An 18,280-nucleotide genomic window follows, 5' to 3' on the forward strand; every position below is an offset into this window, starting at 1 on the left:
AGCTTTATTTTGCTTTTTAAAACAGCGTGAGTTTACTGACCGAATCCAGAAGAGCTTAGCTGCAAACTATACAGTGGCTGGCCTGTTGCTACACAGAGATTGTGGAAGATGCCAATGCAAGAAATGATGTGATGGTATTTGCTGCTCTTATAATAGTGTTTCTTGCACAGGGCCCTGTTTTAGTGCTGAGACCTTCAGCAGGAACCAGACCAGCCTGAAACAGAAAGGCTTAAGGAATGTGGATCGTGCTTTGCATTTGTGCTCCTTTGATAGTTTACAGTTTGCATATTCAACTAATGCCACTAATAAGGCTACTGGGATACAGACACCTTTGACACCAAGCTTCTTTTCTCCAGGTGTCCAACGAGTGAGGTCTTACTTTCTGCTTATCATGGCTGCAAGTGAGGCAAACTCTTCCTTTATCCAAGACAGAGGAAGACAGATGCAACAACATAAGCCTCTGCTCCCTGCCTGTAGAAATGGTGAATGAACGTGCAAACAATGGCATGAACCATATGACCCGGCTGCCCAATACATAAGACCAAACTGTGATGAGAGATAAGCAAGAGGAAGACATCAATAAGCTGACTAACCTAATAGGAAAGATAAGTTTCTGGACTTCTTAAGGCTCAGAAACAGTCATGTTATTAGCTATGAAGGATGTCTGAAACTGAAAGGGCCAGAGCTTTGTTAACATAATTTTGGCATTTTAGATAGAAGGGGCATCCATAAATATCGCTTAGTCTTCTGCATCCTGAATTAGAATAGACATGGTCCTCCAAGATAAATCAATTTATTTCTTATGCCCAAATGCTACTGCTACCCAGACCTAGTAATTTCCTGGACAGCAAGAACCGCTGATATCTCTATCAAGCAGGACATTGTTTGGGGCAGTTCTCAGGTAGGGGATTTATGATATTTTGGAGTCTCAGATAAAATGACCATTAGAAATGCCACTCATGGTTCCTTGCAACTGTCTAGGGAGCTCGCTTAATGAATACACCTGTTACTAACTCCCAAATGAAATGATGGAACTTCACTTAAATAACTTCTCCAATTTTGCATATGGTGAGAGACCAAGGCTCAGTGGCAGTACACAGGTTTTGTAGACAGAACCTGCAGGTATAATTCCTGATCTTGGGTAGAAGATGCTGGGATCAAATCTTGTATATAAGGAACCTAGTCAGAGTAGACAGCACTGACCTAGATAGACCAATAATCTGAGAAAGCAATCCCATATTTTCTTCACAATGTTTAAAATATCAAAACAGCACTTTAAGTTTACATTTGCAGTGATTAACAAAGCTGCATGAGGTCTCTTCATTCTTTTTCTCTTCTACAACATCTACATTTTAATGGATGCCGTCCTTGTATGCTTCCAGAATGTTAACATTTTTTTTCAAGAGTCAGAATTCACTGAATGGAATGGCATTAGTGTTCTTCCCTGGGATACTTAGTACAATGTTCCTATGAAGAAAAGGCCTACGCTTCCATCAGTCTAATTGCTGCAAGACCTTCCATTACCTGAGAAGATGCCATCATGGCATAACTGTGCTGAGATATAACTAATCAGCAAATAATAATAAATATTCTGATATGTAATGACATGTAATCACAAAAATATCAATTTTATAAAGTAGGCGTGTCAAACAAGTGGCCTGGGGGCCAGATCCAGCCCCTTGGGAGGGCTTAGACAATCCTCCCTCGCTCCCAATTTGGCCTGCCGAGTCACCCACCCCCAGTGGTGGTCTGTGATGGTGAGCCTGCTAAGGGGTCAAAGGCTGAGGCAGCCCCCTTCCCCCCCCGGGCTCAGCCCAACCACGTCACATTCATGTCATATCCCCTCCCCATAATAAATTAGTTCGACACCCTGGTATAATATATTGACATTATAAGTCTCAATTCTAAAATATTATGTGCACTGAATCCAAGAGTTCTGTTTGCCCCTCAAAGAAACCTAGAAAAACATGCTGTGAGCAGATGGGTTTGTATTTGCACTGGCTTACAAATATGCAACTATGTACAAAGAAATGTAACAATTTGCATAAGAGCACAAAGAGACCAAAGCAACCAAGTAACATAAGCCTTGGGGAATTTGATTTAGTTTTAAGTTCAAATTACTAGACCATGCTCCCTTGCTCTTTTAGACTATGATTTCTTAATTTATTCAAATAGACAGTTTTCCATGTATATGGTTTTAATTTATGGAGTGAGACTTGAAATTTTAAAGGGATATTTAAGACTGGAAAAGAAACAGCTTTTAGGCACATTTTATCAAATAAGTCAGAACACAAGCTCTATGTCAGTATCAGTCAACATTATATTAACAAAACAAATCTGACTGAGAAACAGAAGTACTGCAGCATGTCCCTGATAAGGCTGTTCCCAGCTACAGTTAAATGAACAACAGTTAGTGAAACATTATTAATTTATTGAGCAGTTACTGTTTTTTAAAAAATGTATAAAGTGCATCAACTGTCCTGAAACACGTTTCAAATGTAGTACCATAGCATTTGGGAAATTTCAGATTCCAGCTTGCACAATGCAAAGAATTAGAATTAGAAACCCACAAAGCCCTGATCCATAGACAAACATGTACACAAACAGATTGGATACTTGGCACAAAAACCTTGGCAGTGAATATGCACAGCAACGATCACATGACCAGGGCTGTTACTAATCCAGCAAAAGGAAAACACACATTCAGCCCTGGGAACTGGATGCAACAATTTAACAGCAGGAATTGTGTGCATGACAGCATGTCCTGATTACACAGTTGAGAATACAAATCTGCTTTTATGTACCAATGGACACATATGAATCAAGTCTAGTAGGTTCATCAATCTGGCATCTACCAGAACTGGCCTAGTTGTTCTCTGCTTTCCACAACTTTGCAGGATATCTACAAATTAATGCAACTATGTTTTGATATTTGCATTAATACAACCTTTGCTCAGTGCATGCTAGCAGTCATTAGTATGGTAAGACAAATAATGGTAGATGATTTCTTTTTTTTTTCTAACATTCATCTGTGTGAAAAGCAGGCCATTATCTTGGAGCAAATTGGCAGGAAGAGATGCTGCAAAATGTTTTGCCCCACTAAAAGCAAGAAGCACACTTTGATCTGAATTGCTTTTGTCATACTGCAAACATTTGCATTATTATATGTCTAAGATGTGTCCAAGAACATATATAATGTGAAAAGCCTCTGTAAATAGTCACACCAAATGGGTTGCTGATTGGTCCTTGTGACATTTCACCCCCACTCCACCTAGTGCTGCTTTCAAGGGAGAAGGCTGAAATCAGGCATCTCCAACTTTTTTGAGTCAGCAGGCACATTTGGAATTCTGACACAGCATGGTGGGTACAGCAGCAAAATGGCCAACAGCTTAATTTCAGTAAATCTTTGTGGTGTGATGGCAGCTGCTGCCAAAGTAATATTTTTAAAATCTGCAAAGCCAATCAAATCTCCCATAGTCTGGCCGAAGCTTTGCTGGAGTTAAGCCCTACCCTGGCCTCACCCACTTGGCAGGCACCAGAAAAGGTTTGGTGAGTACCACAGCAACTATGAACCCCATGTGGGGGATCCCAGGGTTAAATGATAACATACGGTACAGCACTAGGTAATAAAGAAAGTATAACAAGTCAATTTATTGGAACATCTAGGCCAGATGCATTTACTCTGGCTAGCCTGGCACCTCAAGATCTTTCACTGTCCTGTCACCCAAGTGTCTTTAAGTACAGATACAAAGGATTGAACCTGGAATGTTGTAAATGAAACGCATGTGCTCTGCCACTGAACTATGCCTCTCCTTTAAATGAACAACTTGAATATTTCCTTAGTGGGCATATCTGGACAGTAATCTTCCTTGTTTTCACTTTAGGATTAAAACTATATCAAGATCAATAAAAAGCAAGAACAAACCCAGGCCATTACCACTTGCGACGAGCATGCAAATTACACCCTCAAATATTCTGACCTCTACCATGGAAAATCAGTGCAGATGTAGCCAGATGCAGAATATCTTGAAAGGAACAGAACATGCCACAGGTACAAATCTGAACCCACTCAATATGGTCCATGCATTTTTTGATGTCTCACAGCATTCAGTTCCTCTAATCAAAATATACTTATGAACATTGCATCAAGCAACAACACCCTTTTCATTTTCATTATATATGTCATTTTCATCATATATATATAATGAAAATGAAAAGGGTGTTGTTGCTATATATATACATACATACATACATATATACACACACATACATACATATATATATATACATATACATACACACACACACACACACATATATAGCAGATTTATATGGGCAATGTTGCTAGTCTTGGAAGAAATCTACTTGCTACTATTACAAGAAACATAAGAAATATGTGCTTTCTTAACATATATAGTAGTGTATCTACAATGACTGTTCTCTCAACAAGCCTCATATAGGCATCTGGCATAAAATTACCACTGAAAAGCTCAGTGCAGTTTTATACCAACATCAGTTAACTTGTACTTCTTGAACTAAATAGCAGCTTGACAAATGCAGCTTTAAGTTGAAAGGCAGCTCTTTTTTGTTAGTCTCTAGTGAGTATGGAACTTGTCCCCAAACTAGTTTTGCTACAGACATGAGGAGATATTAAAGTACAGGAAAGCATTTGAGAGATTAAAGGGCTTGGAATGAGAAAATGTAGAGCCCCATAAGCACATCTCTTAGGGTTTGTAGCAGGGAAGAAAGTAAAAAAAAAATCTCTGCAGGGAATTCTTGCAGCTTTAGCAGAGGCAAAATAAAAGTGCACCTGAAATGATTTAGAGGAGGGGGTCTTATTTTTTCAGCCAGAGTAGTCTCTTTTTATCTCACTAAAGATTGTATGCTGTGGTCATAGAAAAATAAGCACAGGGTTATGGCAAAATTGGCAACTCTCCCTAGGGAAGGAGGAAGTGAACTAAGTAGCTCAAGGAAAAGAAATATCAGAACTTTTTGAAGATGGAGATAAGAAAGAAGGATATTGAAGCTGCACTCGATTGTGTAAACCTATTTGAATTTCAGGAACAATCCATCTATTGGGGGGGGGGGATTCCCTAGACCTGCATTTCTGCAGACTTATTCCCTTAAAAAAACACTTTAGCAATGATGAGAGACTTAAATTTTTACTTTACTGGAGGATTGTAGCTAGGCATCATATGCAAAGTCTAGATGATTCATAATGCTAATGCTGCTTCTCTTTTGTCCTGCAGACACCACCTCTCTTTTCTCATTGCATTTAAGAAGTCTGCAGTCTAAGTGCAATTGTGATACCCACCATTTTGGAACTATTTTTTCCCTTTCTTACACACCACAAGTTTAAACCGGGATTAAAGAGTGGTTTAGAATTCTAGTTCAAAGGAAAGAAGGCCACCTCAATTTGTCTGAACTTATGAATTTAGATTATCTCTAGTTAGACTGAAGACTTCCTGAATCAAAGAATCTTCAATCTGGGATCCAGGCACAAAAGAGGAAGAGGAAGGAAAGGAATAGGTGAGTTCAACTGAATGCAGCTCTTACAGCATGATAGTTTTTCAGAAACAGAAAGTAACACACTCCAACCATCAATGAACATAAACATACCCACAAATGAACTCCCTGCTGTGCAATCTAACAATTTAGAAGCCTGATAAATGCACTCCCATAACTTCTTAACACTCTTCAAATATAATAGAAATCATAGAGTGCTTTTGCCGAACCTCAGGAAAACCACTGAAGTAGGCACTTGCAACTGTCAATTAATTGGAAGCTCAGTATCCTTCAGGACTTGAATAATTTTTCCCAGTCCACAGATGCTGGAGAAAAAAAGCAGTTTTTTTTAAAAAAAGAAGTCCATTGAACTTCTCATTGGTGGTTCTAATGAATGTGATTCTGTTCAGTGAGTTGTCCATAGGATGGGAGGTTCTGATTTGATCACAAGAGAGACTTTATATGCTACTCTCCTCCATCAGAGGACCACATTATCAACTCTTTGGCAATGCTGTTTTCAACTCAGGTGGTAGAGAAGCTAGCCCAATGAAGCAAGTGGTAAGAGAGGAGAAAGAGCAGAGGATTGGAATTTTTCCTTGTCTCTGAGGACAAAATTACACAGGCATGTAATTCATATGATACAGAGATAGTTACAGGTTCTTTGGCATCTTTATGCAAATGCACACTTCCTCCAACAATCCTGAAACACACCTTATTTTCAGGCCTTTAACCTTCACATCCCCTCAATGTGTTCTCCTTTCTCACCATTAGCTTTAGCAAAAGAAACAAGATCCTGTGCTGCTCATCTCTTCCACAGAACTTAAATAAGTTTACAGAAATTTCAACACCAATAAATGTAAATGAACAAAACAAAGAAACTGAACAAACGAACGTATCTGGGGTATTTCCACTTGACTGGCTGTTGTAGGTCCCAGACGGTGAGTCATGGCCCAAGGGTTGCACCTCCAACTTAACTAAACCACCATACACTATAAATCTAAACCTAAACCAACATCCACCATATACATGACAAAAGGAATGCTTTTGTTCTTTAAAGTTTAAAGCCAAATGTGTTCTTCACAGGACACTAAAAAGCAAGTTCTGCTGCACTAACCAGCCAAAGGTGAAATTTCTTGAGGAAAAAGATTTCATAGCCTCAGGCAGTAACCACACCACCAGTGCTAAAGTGTGCCAAGCAAATAGGTCACTTCTCATGATGGAAATTCTCCGTCACATCAATAAAAGGAAATACTGGAGGACATCTTCAAACATCATTGTTAATGCTGACTGCAGCAGAAGAACCCATGCATTATACAAACTGTATGAAGATCAAAGAGGCATCTCAGTTTCAAGACAGCAACTGCTGAGAACTGACATTAGTAATGTCAAGGCAGACACAGATATGAAAAACAAATGAAATTTGCTACCAACCACAACAAATGTGTGCATGACACACCAGAATAAATAAATATACAGATATAACCACTAATTTAATCTGAAGTCTAAAATTGTGCAGTAATTTGAGGAGGAAAGAAAACTCAGTTATGGCACTTAAAGCTAATTTTCTGTTACATGGTACAGCAACAAACTCCAATAAATTACTTACCAGAATTTAAATCACGCCCAGGATTGAATGCTCTGCTATTCACAGTGGTAGACAGCCTATCACAGCTAATAGTTCTAGACACATTTGTGTTGAAATTCCCGTCAAACCTGAAATGAAAACAATAGCACGGTTAATAAAAGAAACAGTTTGCCATAAGGAAAGTGCAAATACCTGTAAGTGGAAGGAAAACTGCTTCTAGTCCTACTGAACAAAGACGTGTGCAAGAGTTCTGGCATTGCTACAAACTGCTGGCATGACAGGCTTTGTATACAACAATAAAAAGCCTGACCAACATTAGTTGCAGGATGTGGAGAAGACACTGGAAGCAATGATGCAATTGGAAAGATCCCCTGTAATGTCGTGTTGCATTTGTTATCAAGGCCAGTTGGTCTTGGAGCATGGAAAGTAGCATTTTGCGGCTTCTTGCTTCTGAAATAGCATATAAAATGGGCCATGGAAGGACTCAGCTGTGACAGCAACAGACAGATGTTACTGAATCTTCAACTGTCAAGAATATATACAGTCTAGACAACTGCTGCTAAGTATCCTGTATTTTGTACATGAGACAATTTAATACAAGGGACAAGTTAACACTATAGCACTATAAAATCATTTTTAACAATTTCATTACTACCTCTTCTGTGTTCTAAGTAAAACTACAGAGAAGGGATGGAATCATACCTTCTGCAATTTCTTGTAAAAATGGGAACTTTAAGAAAATTAATATGATCCTAATTCAAACCTTAAATAATTGATTTGTACATTCTGATATATTCTTTGGTTGCAATCCCACACATAATCATAGGATCTACTGAGATTTGCACAACAATTGTAACATCTATCCTCAGTACTAAGACCTAATTAATTTGTGCTGTAACTACTGAGGGGGTTTCCTGTAACCGTTTAAGAGAAGGTATGTTTCATGCATCCACAGGGATTTCCTTTATGAGCTCTCTGAGTGTAGCTTGTTGTGTAAAAAAGAACAAGGAAGTTTTTGCATATCCTTGTTTGACACACATTTGGTGTTGCTCCATCATGGTCACTATTTCTAGCACCTTCCTTAAAAGACAAACTAATGAAAGTTGTTAATACTCATTTAAAGAAGCATCATAAGCACAATATCTGTATCAAAACAGCACATTTTCAAGAAAAACGGATTTCAGTTTTGTTTTTAGATCTTAAAAGATATACAATGTAGCAGTGAAAATAAGATTGGAAATTTCCATGATGAATGAGGTAAAATTTGCAAAAAACACATAGAACAAACATCCAATCTTTTAGATAAAATTTACTGGTAATCAAGTCAGAAAAAGGAGGTGATTAACTAGTTCCTCTCTTTTTGTCAAATTATAGAATGTAGATTAATCTCAAAGGATTTAGAACATAGTTCCAAATATTACAGGGAACAATACCACAACTGATGCTCAACAAATTCTCATACAACTTCAGAAAAAAGTGGTATTGTGGTAAATAATTTCTACAATTAAAAATTATCAAAATCTGATCCTAAATTTAAGCTGATAGAAAAAGTAACACCCATTCTCATTCCTACTCCCCTCCTTTTCCTTTTCTTTTTCCACATGGTATAAAAAAACCTTCCTTCTGGATTCACTTTAATGAACAACTGATTGAAACTGCATCCCGAGGGAAAAAACAGAACTGTGACTCCCACTTTGATCTCTTCCCCATGGAGAAATTCGCTCCCTGCCTAGCTTGCAAGATGTTCACTTGATTGACATTTGCTCTGATGTGCAAACTGCTTTGAACTTCAGACATTTAATTCCCATCAGGCAGCAGTCATTTTTATTCTCCTTCAACAGGATTTACAAGCAGAAGATCAGCAAATGTAGAAGATAAAATAAATTTGCAGAAGCTTTGAATCTAACATCAAAACAGTGTTCAAGTAAGCTCCAATTGGATTTCATTCAGCTCCTAGTCACCAAAGTAAATCAACTTTCCCTATACAGCTTTAGTTGGGAGAAATGAAAAAAAAAGAGAATGTGTATATAAAAATGACATTCATCAATTGGGGCTTGGGTTATTGTATTAAGGCCCACTGTTGTTTTTTTCTGCTTAAATGGCAGCTACATAACAAATTTATTCCAAATTCCCCATATTCATTGAATTACTAGAACTAGCAAATAATATTCTTGTAATCAATATTTTATTTACATATTGATGAACTGAAATAGTAAAACAAGCAGTATTTTTTTCAAGTTAACAGTGGATTCTCTATCTGAACTGATAATGGAGGCCTGATTAAGGGCACTATTAAAGCACACACCTATTTTAAAGACAACAATACTAAACCAAGGTCTACTAAACCAAGGTCTACCCAGCATTATACAAAAGGCTGCTGTTAATATGGTGTTACATGAATATGAATCTACTATGATCCTACAATCTTGTTTGGTGAATGTGTATTATTAATAATATGAATCTGCAGGTTGCCAAAAGTTCAGATAAAGGAAGGGGATCTATTTATTATACTTATTTCCATCACGGAACTCAAAGGATTGTATCAGGTCATCCACAGCTGGAGGCCCTCAAATGTGCACCATCCCAGTCAGGGCTCATAAGGAGAACCACTCCTTCTGAGAGTTTTGGGTCCATGCTTTGAGGTATGGGGTGAATGCCTTTAAGGAGTCACTGTCTGTCAGTTTTCTTGTGTGCCCATGAGGCTTCCCTGCTTCTTGTCAGCCCAGGAGGCCCAGAATATTTACTGGAATGCAGCATCTCCATCTTGACAATTCTAGGGTAGCTCCATAAGCGCAGGAGAGAAGATGTCGCCCCCAGACAGTTTGTGCACCTGAAGGGACGTCTGACTCAAGAAAGGTTATGCTGGAATACATTTTGTTACTTGGTAAGGTGCCACCAGACTTTCTTTATTTTGCCACCTATGTCAGCAATCACAACATTATCAGCTTTGGAAAAGACCTGTAGCTCAATATACATGCCCATAGTTCGGGCAATGGATCCTGGAGATGAGTTCCTCTTTCTTTTTTTAAAGACTTTTTGTTTCATATGACATTCCCGCCTTACCTTGGTATGACTAACATAATAAATCATCTCTCTAACACATTCATACACATAAAAATATCCAAATTTTATCAAATGGTATAGTCAACATGCATATCCATCAGGGAAGTGATTATACTTTTGAATAAGGACATGCCTTAACAGACCAGGTGATCGGGAGCAACAGCAGCAGAAGGCCATTGCGTTCACATCCTACATGTGAGCTCCCAAAGGCACCTGGTGGGCCACTGCGAGTAGCAGAATGCTGGACTAGATGGACTTTGGTCTGATCCAGCTGGCTTGTTCTTATGTTCTTATGTTCTTCTTATGACATGGGAGATCCAGGTTCAAATCCCTGCTTTGCCAAGTAAGATCACTGGATGACCTCGGACAGTCTGTCAGCCTAACCTACTACTCAGGGTTGGTTTTGTGAGGAAAAAATGGAGGAAGGGAGAACAATGTTGTAAGCTGTTATCATTTTCTACTGGGGAGAAAAGAAGGGTGTATTTAAAGAAATAACTCAGTAAAACTTACACGTCTGATAGAGTTTCTAAATCAATTATGCTACTGCTGTATATTGCTTATAGCTGAATCCAGTTTTGTATTCTTGCACATGTAACTCCAGTTGAGCAATCTGAATGATCTGATTAGGAATACCTTTATCTCCTAACTTAACTGCCTATGAGAGGACATGTAAACAAAAGAAAAGGTTGTGATAATGGCTCAACTGCAAGAGCAAATATTTAAGCAGCTATTTGAAAAAGAGAGAGCCAGACCACTTCTAAAGGAACTGTTGTACTCATAAAGTAAATGATCTATAAAATCAGATCTCTGGATTTGCCCATGCAAATATTACATTAATGAATGTACAAAAGAGTGTCAGTTAATATGTTAGAGTGATAAGAATTTCTCCAGATACATAAAAGTGTTTCTTAAGGTATTTCCTTTCAAATCAACAGAAACAATTTAGGATATACCCAACATATACCAAATAGGTGCAAAATGGGCACAGATATCCGAAACCAAATACTAATCAATCTACCAGATATTAAATATTTAACTACTACCTCTCAAAGTAAGTACTGAGGTTTTAAATGTACTTGTTTATGCCTACAGATATTTCTGTAACATCAAAAAGCGCATTCCACCAGGATCTTACCTAATGCTTCTAGGGGCACACTGAAAAAATGTAAAGGTTGTCCTATATTTACTTCAGCAACTATTGAACATTCTTCATATTTTCCAATAAGGTCCAAAAGACAAAGAAACCCTTGGCAAAATGCCATGGCAAAGTAAATTTTGAACAAAATCACAAGCTTTCCTAAGTTTTTCAAAACGTGTTGTATAGAGATTTCACCTAAAGGGCACTACTTTAGATCTTTTTTTCTTTCTATCTCCAATACTCTCTTTCTCTTTCTTTCAACCTACATCTGATACTCTAGAACTTAAAAGGGAGAAAAACAATGAGCAACATGAAAGGACACCTTAAAATGTGTTCAGTTTATTCTTACCACTGGCACTAAGTGGGAGGGAGTAAAGGAAGAGTACCATCCCGAAGTGTAGTTTTCTTCTAGAGCCACTCAGTGGCCTACATCAATAAGTATACATGCCAGACCCTCATCCCCTTCCGAACACAATGGGGCAAATTGATCTATGCTACTACCTTCCTTCCTTCACACACATTCTTCCAACTTGCTGTGCCAAAACTGCTAATACAAAAATAACAGTGAAGCATGTAGATTCACATGCTTTTGTTGACAATAAGCACTTGCAGTGTTACAATGTTACAGAAATAAGTCAATCTCATGATGAAAACTGGGATGGAGCAGTTCCTACCTTAATTGTATTATTAAGTTTGCACTGACATCATTAAAACAACCATTTGGCACTTCTCCTCTGAACCTAAGAGGACATATTCTGAATGATTCCCACCATTCAACCAGGGTGCCAGGACTAATTCTTTGACTTCCTGTTTCCAGTGGGAGTCAATAAGTATTGGCAATCTTCATAAATAATCTCTAACAGACCACTTGGTGACCTGTATTTCCTGTTCTGCTTCTTCCTCAGAAATGAACTCACCCTCTTTAAAGTCCTCACCACTGTCTAAGGAATGACTGTACCCCCTAAGTGGGCTCACTGTTCCCCTCTTCCTGGTTGCCTGTGGGCTAGGGGGTTTGCCCCCACCCCCGGACTCCTGTGGAGTTGTTTCTCATATAGATGAAGGGCAGGAGGCACAGAAGAGATTTTGTAGGTTTGGAGAGAAGCCTTTCTTCTGTAATAAGGCCAGCATGTCCTCCCTCATAAGAGCTCTAAAAGTCTCAAACATAGCTGCAAAGGCTGACTCAGACCAGGAACTGCAAACATTACCGGAACACTGAGTAGTGGCATCATCACTGCCTCTAGGTTCCTGTGATTGATTCTGGGAGGTTCTCTGCTCTGCTGGAGCTTTTTTTGCATTTATCGAAGACTGTGAGACTTTAGCAGGAACACCATTTTATTCAATTTGGCCCTTTTGGTGGAAATCTGTGAGCCACAAGATGGCACCAGGTTTTCTTTGACCACTGCGGTTGAGGCAGCCTGCTCTGGGGTCTTGTCTGCCTGGTCAATATTACACTCTTCTGCAGCCATGACTGAAGCTCCTGTATCCTCCTCGGACAGCCATCTGAGAAGCAATTTGTCTCTATATGTGATCAAAAAGCACTATTGCTTCAATGCGGCTGGAGAAATCTCCAGCATCCACCAGCACCAATAGAGAGCTGGACGTGGTCCAGGGATCTCAGAACCCTGAGATCAAAATAAAGTGCAGGATATAGATGAGATAAGCTACAAGATTTGAGTAAAAGCAGTAATGACAAGATAAGTTTTTTAAAGAGAAAAGGAGAGTTGAAAGGTAGGACAGGTAACCGGTCTGCTGCTTCACCTTCTGAGGCAAGAAAGAAACTGGGGAGAAGGGAGTGATTCTCACTGTAAACAGGAAGCTGAAGAATTAGCTTCCCTGGTTGAGTGGAATCACCCAGAAGATGTCCTCCAGCTCAGAGGGAGAACATAATTCCTATAACTATCAAGAGCCTGGTGTGTTCTTGGATATCTCCTTATCTATGGAGGTCCAAGTGGCACACCATCTGCATCATGTAAAGCAGCTGGCACCCTACCTTTCCCAACCCAATCTCGCTGCAGTGATTCATGCAACAGTCACCTTAAGACTAGACTTCTGCAATTCACTGTATGCAGGGCTACCCTTGGGTCAGCTTCAGGTGGAGTACAGGTCAGATTCTTGTACTAACATACAAAGCCCTGTATGGTCTGGGACCCACATACCTACAGGACCGCCTCTCCTGGTATGCACCTCAAAGAGCGCTTGAATTATGGAGTGGTAATCTAATAGTGGTCCTTAGTCGAAAGGAAGTTCAGCTAGCCTCAACCAGGGCCAGGGCTATTTTGGCCTTGGCCCAGTCTGGTAGAATGCTCTGTCCAATGAGTTCAGGACCCAGTGGAATTTTACGCAATTCTGCAGGGCCTATAAGACCTGTTCCACCAGGCATATGGTTGAGGCTGATATGATACAATTTGGCCTTTCCCTCTTCTCTTTTCTGTTAGTTTCCATCGAGCCCACTAGTTCCGGATTGTTTATCACCATCTTGATAGTTAATCGCTGTAATTTGTTGGAATGTTTTAATGGTTAAATTATTTTATGTTTTTGTATGAAGTATTGCGAGCCTCTTCAAGCACAAAGGGGGAAGGGCAACATATTAAGTCTAATAAAATTAAAATAAAAAATAAAAAATAACTGACATTATAATCCAGTTAATTGTGTTACTGTGCTGAAATGTCAATTAAAAATTATCAGTTCTTGGAGGCCACATCTAGCAATAGTTTTCATCAGTAAGAATTAAAAGTATAACTTACACATTAGAGAAGATATACCTAAGATTTCCACAACAACATTTTCAGATTTCTAGATTCAGAGAATAACATTGTGCAGGGTAGTGGTTCGAGTGCCAAACTGTGATCTGGGAGAGACAGGTATGTACTGCCTACTGTGCTGTGTAAGCTTGCTGGATGACCTTGGGCCAGTCATATACTCTCACTGTGTACTCTCATATACTCGCTACAGCATAGGTGTCAAACTTGTGGCCCTCCAAATGTTATGGACTACAGTTCCCATCATCCCCTGTCAGCATCATGCTGGCAGGGGATGATGGGAACTGTAGTCATAACATCTGGAGGGCTGCGAGTTTGACACCTGTGCTCTACAGTGACTGATGACCAAAGATCCTGCTGCTTTTGGTCAGTCACCAGTTCCCTGTATGCCTACCTGGGGGTGAATACAGAGCAGCCAGTAGGCAAGCCGGCCCCATGGCTGGCTAAGAGAGCCATACGGGAAGGCAGAATGAGACAGAAAACACCACTACACTGTCAGTTTGGATTCGATAGGATCTGAACGTTATCAGAGAGATCAGAGGGATCCTGACCTTGTGTATATGCAGGCTTAGCTGGTGGAGAGTGGGTTTGTGCTGGATGGGCAAGATCTCCCAGTTCATCTCAGAATTCATCTTTTTTTAGAACTTTCCCAAATAATTCTTCAGTCTCTCAAAGTTTCTTTCAAGAAAACTTAAGCCAAGAAAACTGAACTTTTAAGAAAAGGAAGAAGATATTTGTTGTGAAAAGTGCTTGTGGTAGAAAGAAGGCATCACAGTATCCTTGAGCAAATGACCACTTTGGAAGGTGGACAATATGGCACTATACCCCACTCAAGTCCCACCCCTTCACTAACCCTGCCCTCCTCAGATTCTACCCCCAAAATCACCAGATATTTCCCAACCCAGAGCTGGCAACTCCAATCAAATTTGACTGCAACACCATCACAGCCTGCGTGGCATACTTTTGGAAGTGAAATAAACCTAATGGATTCTTGGCCTTACTCAGCAAGACAATACTTATTTTACTATGATTAACTTTATTTTTCAAAAGGATATACTTTGTTTTTGAAAGGAAAGGTTGAAAATAATTCCCTTGCCTCAAGTTTTAATGAAATCAGTGTTCAGTGTATGTTCACATAGTCATGTTTATCATGTGTTTTAGGCAAGTACCTTATTTTAGTTTGGCAAACTATTATCCTGTATTTTAAAGTTTCTACTGTTTGATAAAATGACACACATTTTTTTTAAATGAAAAAAGATGAACCCAGCTAAGTTTCAAGTTCAGCACAGAAAAAGAAAATAACCACATTACAGACAAAATAGGGACGTATAGGTTTTCAAACATGAATGCAGGAACAAACACCACAAATTAAAAAATCATGGAAGTCATGATTCTGTTTTGCAAATGTCATTATTTTGTGAACAAGACTTTAGCAGAAACTGTATCCCCCAACTGTGTGGCTCACATTACCGAAATGGAGGAAACATAATTTCCATGGCTGGCTTACATTATAAAAAATAAACATGGAAAATAATTTTCACTTCAGAAAAAAAAAAGATCTAACGGGGACCACATGTAAGACAACATCCAAGAGGACAGTGACAATATGACTGTCATATGGACATAATTTATCTGTTTCCTTGATTGTTACAAACACAGCTTATTAACCTTCAACACACACTGAAATGAATGTAACACATGACAGAATGTTAGAATACTCATGATATTAGCAATTTGAAATGTTTAAATGCCTCAGATTTCATCTGTATCTCCTAGGTCAGTGGTGGCGAACCTATGGCACGGGTGCCAGAGGTGGCACTCAGAGCGCTCTCTGTGGTCACGCGCAAACAGAGTCGTCGTCCCCCCACACACATCTAGGCTGGCCTGAGCCACTGGGCTCGATTATTAGCATTAAACCTTAGACCAAGTTTTGGGGAAGGAGTGCAGGTAACCCTGTTAAGCCCCACCGATTTTCATGCGAAGAACTAAAGCATGATCCTTTACCTGGGAGTAAGCTCAGTTGCTGACAATGGGACTTGCTTGGGACCTCCTAGGGTCGTGATTCACCCGTTGGAAGATATGCATGGTTGCTTCAAAGCAAAGCCACTGACTACCACCAAGCTTACTCCCCAGTAACGCACACCTTGGAGTCAACCGTTTTTTCTAAACTAAAACCTCAGTATTCAGGTTAAATTGCCGTGTTGGCACTTTGTGATAAATAAGTGGGTTTTGGGTTGCAATTTGGGCACTCGGTCTCGAAAAGGTTCGCCATCACTGTCCTAGGTTGTACACAGATCTTAATTTCTGTTCTCCAAATTCTCTTTGCCATTAATTAATTAATTAATTACATTACATTTATACCCCACCTTTTTCTGGAAGACTCAAGGCAGCTTACAATAAAATCTATACAATACAATAAATATTTTAACTTGTCCTCTGCTCAGCCAGTCATGTAAACAAGTAGTCTGCCTCTATTACTGCGGCTACCTGGATTGGTTAACAAGTAAAGGGCTCCAGGCAAAACACAATCCTGTCATTGCCTCGCACCCTAACCAGAAGGCACACATGCCTTTGCACGATATGGGCAAGGTCAAGGGGCTTCTCTGGCTGTTCCAGATATACAGGGTAAGGAGGCTCCCTAGTGGGTACACAACCAAGAGATTTACTAATGGCATGGCTCAGCTTCTTGGCAGGCAATTTCCAAGAGGAATGCTCCTTCAGCTGATGCTGGTTGCTGTGAGGGCCGTTTTCATGGCCACGTCAAAAACAGTTTTGACAGAGATGGTAGTTGTGGCACGGCTGGCATCTGTATCGGAAGCCCATCATGCTCTTACACCGGCAGGAAGACCATTCCACTGGATGGAAGACATTTTCAATGTGGGCAAGTCTGTGCATGAGAGGTAGCCACACAAGGCACTGGGGCGGTGGGTCAGCCATTAACGTGTCTAAGAACATGTTCAGCATGACCTTTTTCTGCTGAGGGAAACATGTATGCACAAGAGTTTTCTGTGTAGCCAAAGGAAGGTCCTTCAAAAATAGATGTTGGAAGTTTCAAAACCTCTCACAGAAACTGGTCAAACTTTGAAAATATCATCAAGCCACTGGAATCAGACATCTGAGAGAAAATATATCTTAGCTTGTCCAGAATTTTTCCACCACACATGGTAGACAATATTGCGTTTATGGAAAACACCATCAACTTCCTGTGGCCCTCACTGTCATATGCTGCTATCATGAAATTGAGGAGAAGGCTGATGGATTGCTCCATGCTGATCTGGTGAGTAGAAGGAAGGAGTTTATTTAGCTGGTAGTAGATGGATGAAATTATGGTTTCCAGTTGAGACACACTGATCTCTGTGTTGTGATCTAGTGTATTAAGGCCATTGTCTCAGAAGGCTTCAATCATGTTCTAGATATCCACAAGGTGAACCATGGTCTGAATATCTTCATTCCTGATATATTGCCAGCACCTGTGACTAGCATCTTCAGAGCACAAAAGCTTCTATTTGAGAAGAATGAGCTGAGATACTGAGCATGCCAAGTGACATTCAAAAAGGTAGAAACCATATTATCACTGTCCAATTTGATGTGATGACTGAAAAGGAATATTATTTCAGGAGGCTCTGTGTGTGGGGAACCTGTACAGTTAATACAGTTAATATTATTCCTTGTGTCTGCTGAACAGATATTTGTGTGGTGTCTTCTATTTTTTTCTTTTAAAAAAGTACTCAGACTCAGGGCAACTGTATTTATCAATTGATTTAAAACATTTCTATGCAGCCTTTCCATCAGATTCCAGGTTCCCAAGTTGGCAAATATTAAATTATGAAAAAAGTTAACATTTTGAGCAATTCTTCACCTATTACCAGAAGACAATAACAGAGTGAGACAGATGAATCCCCCCCACAAAACCAAAACCTCTTCAACTGATCAGCCAAAGGCAGCCAAACTCCATCTAAAGATAGAAAAATCAACCCCATCCATAACTTCAGCTTTCCCAGCCAACATAACTTGTGTCTCATCTGGATTCAATATCATCCACTTGACCACAGAATTCATACGCTGACTGGGACACCTGTTTCCAGAGGCTTTGTTACTGAAGGACAGAGTTGGATGTCATTAACATACTGATCATTTCCCACTCCAAAACTCCTGATGACTTCCAATAGCTGAACATTAATATTAAAGAGCACTGGAGAGAACAGAGGAACACCATCACAAAGCCTTCTT

At 39.6% G+C, this 18,280-nt stretch overlaps 1 protein-coding gene and 1 pseudogene across 2 annotated transcripts in view; both read right to left on the reverse strand.

Annotated features, from left to right (window-relative positions):
* Positions 1-18,280, reverse strand: part of CACHD1 (cache domain containing 1) — a 152,300-nt gene that overhangs the window by 61,699 nt on the left and 72,321 nt on the right. For both annotated transcript variants that reach the window (XM_048496091.1, XM_048496090.1), the window contains exon 4: positions 7,112-7,218. In XM_048496091.1, coding sequence (XP_048352048.1) covers positions 7,112-7,218 — 107 coding nt within the window. The remainder of the gene's footprint in view (positions 1-7,111; positions 7,219-18,280) is intronic.
* Positions 16,547-17,474, reverse strand: LOC125432651 (annotated as a pseudogene).

This window comes from Sphaerodactylus townsendi, linkage group LG05 (assembly GCF_021028975.2).
Source record: "Sphaerodactylus townsendi isolate TG3544 linkage group LG05, MPM_Stown_v2.3, whole genome shotgun sequence".
Classification (NCBI taxonomy): Eukaryota; Metazoa; Chordata; class Lepidosauria; order Squamata; family Sphaerodactylidae; genus Sphaerodactylus; species Sphaerodactylus townsendi.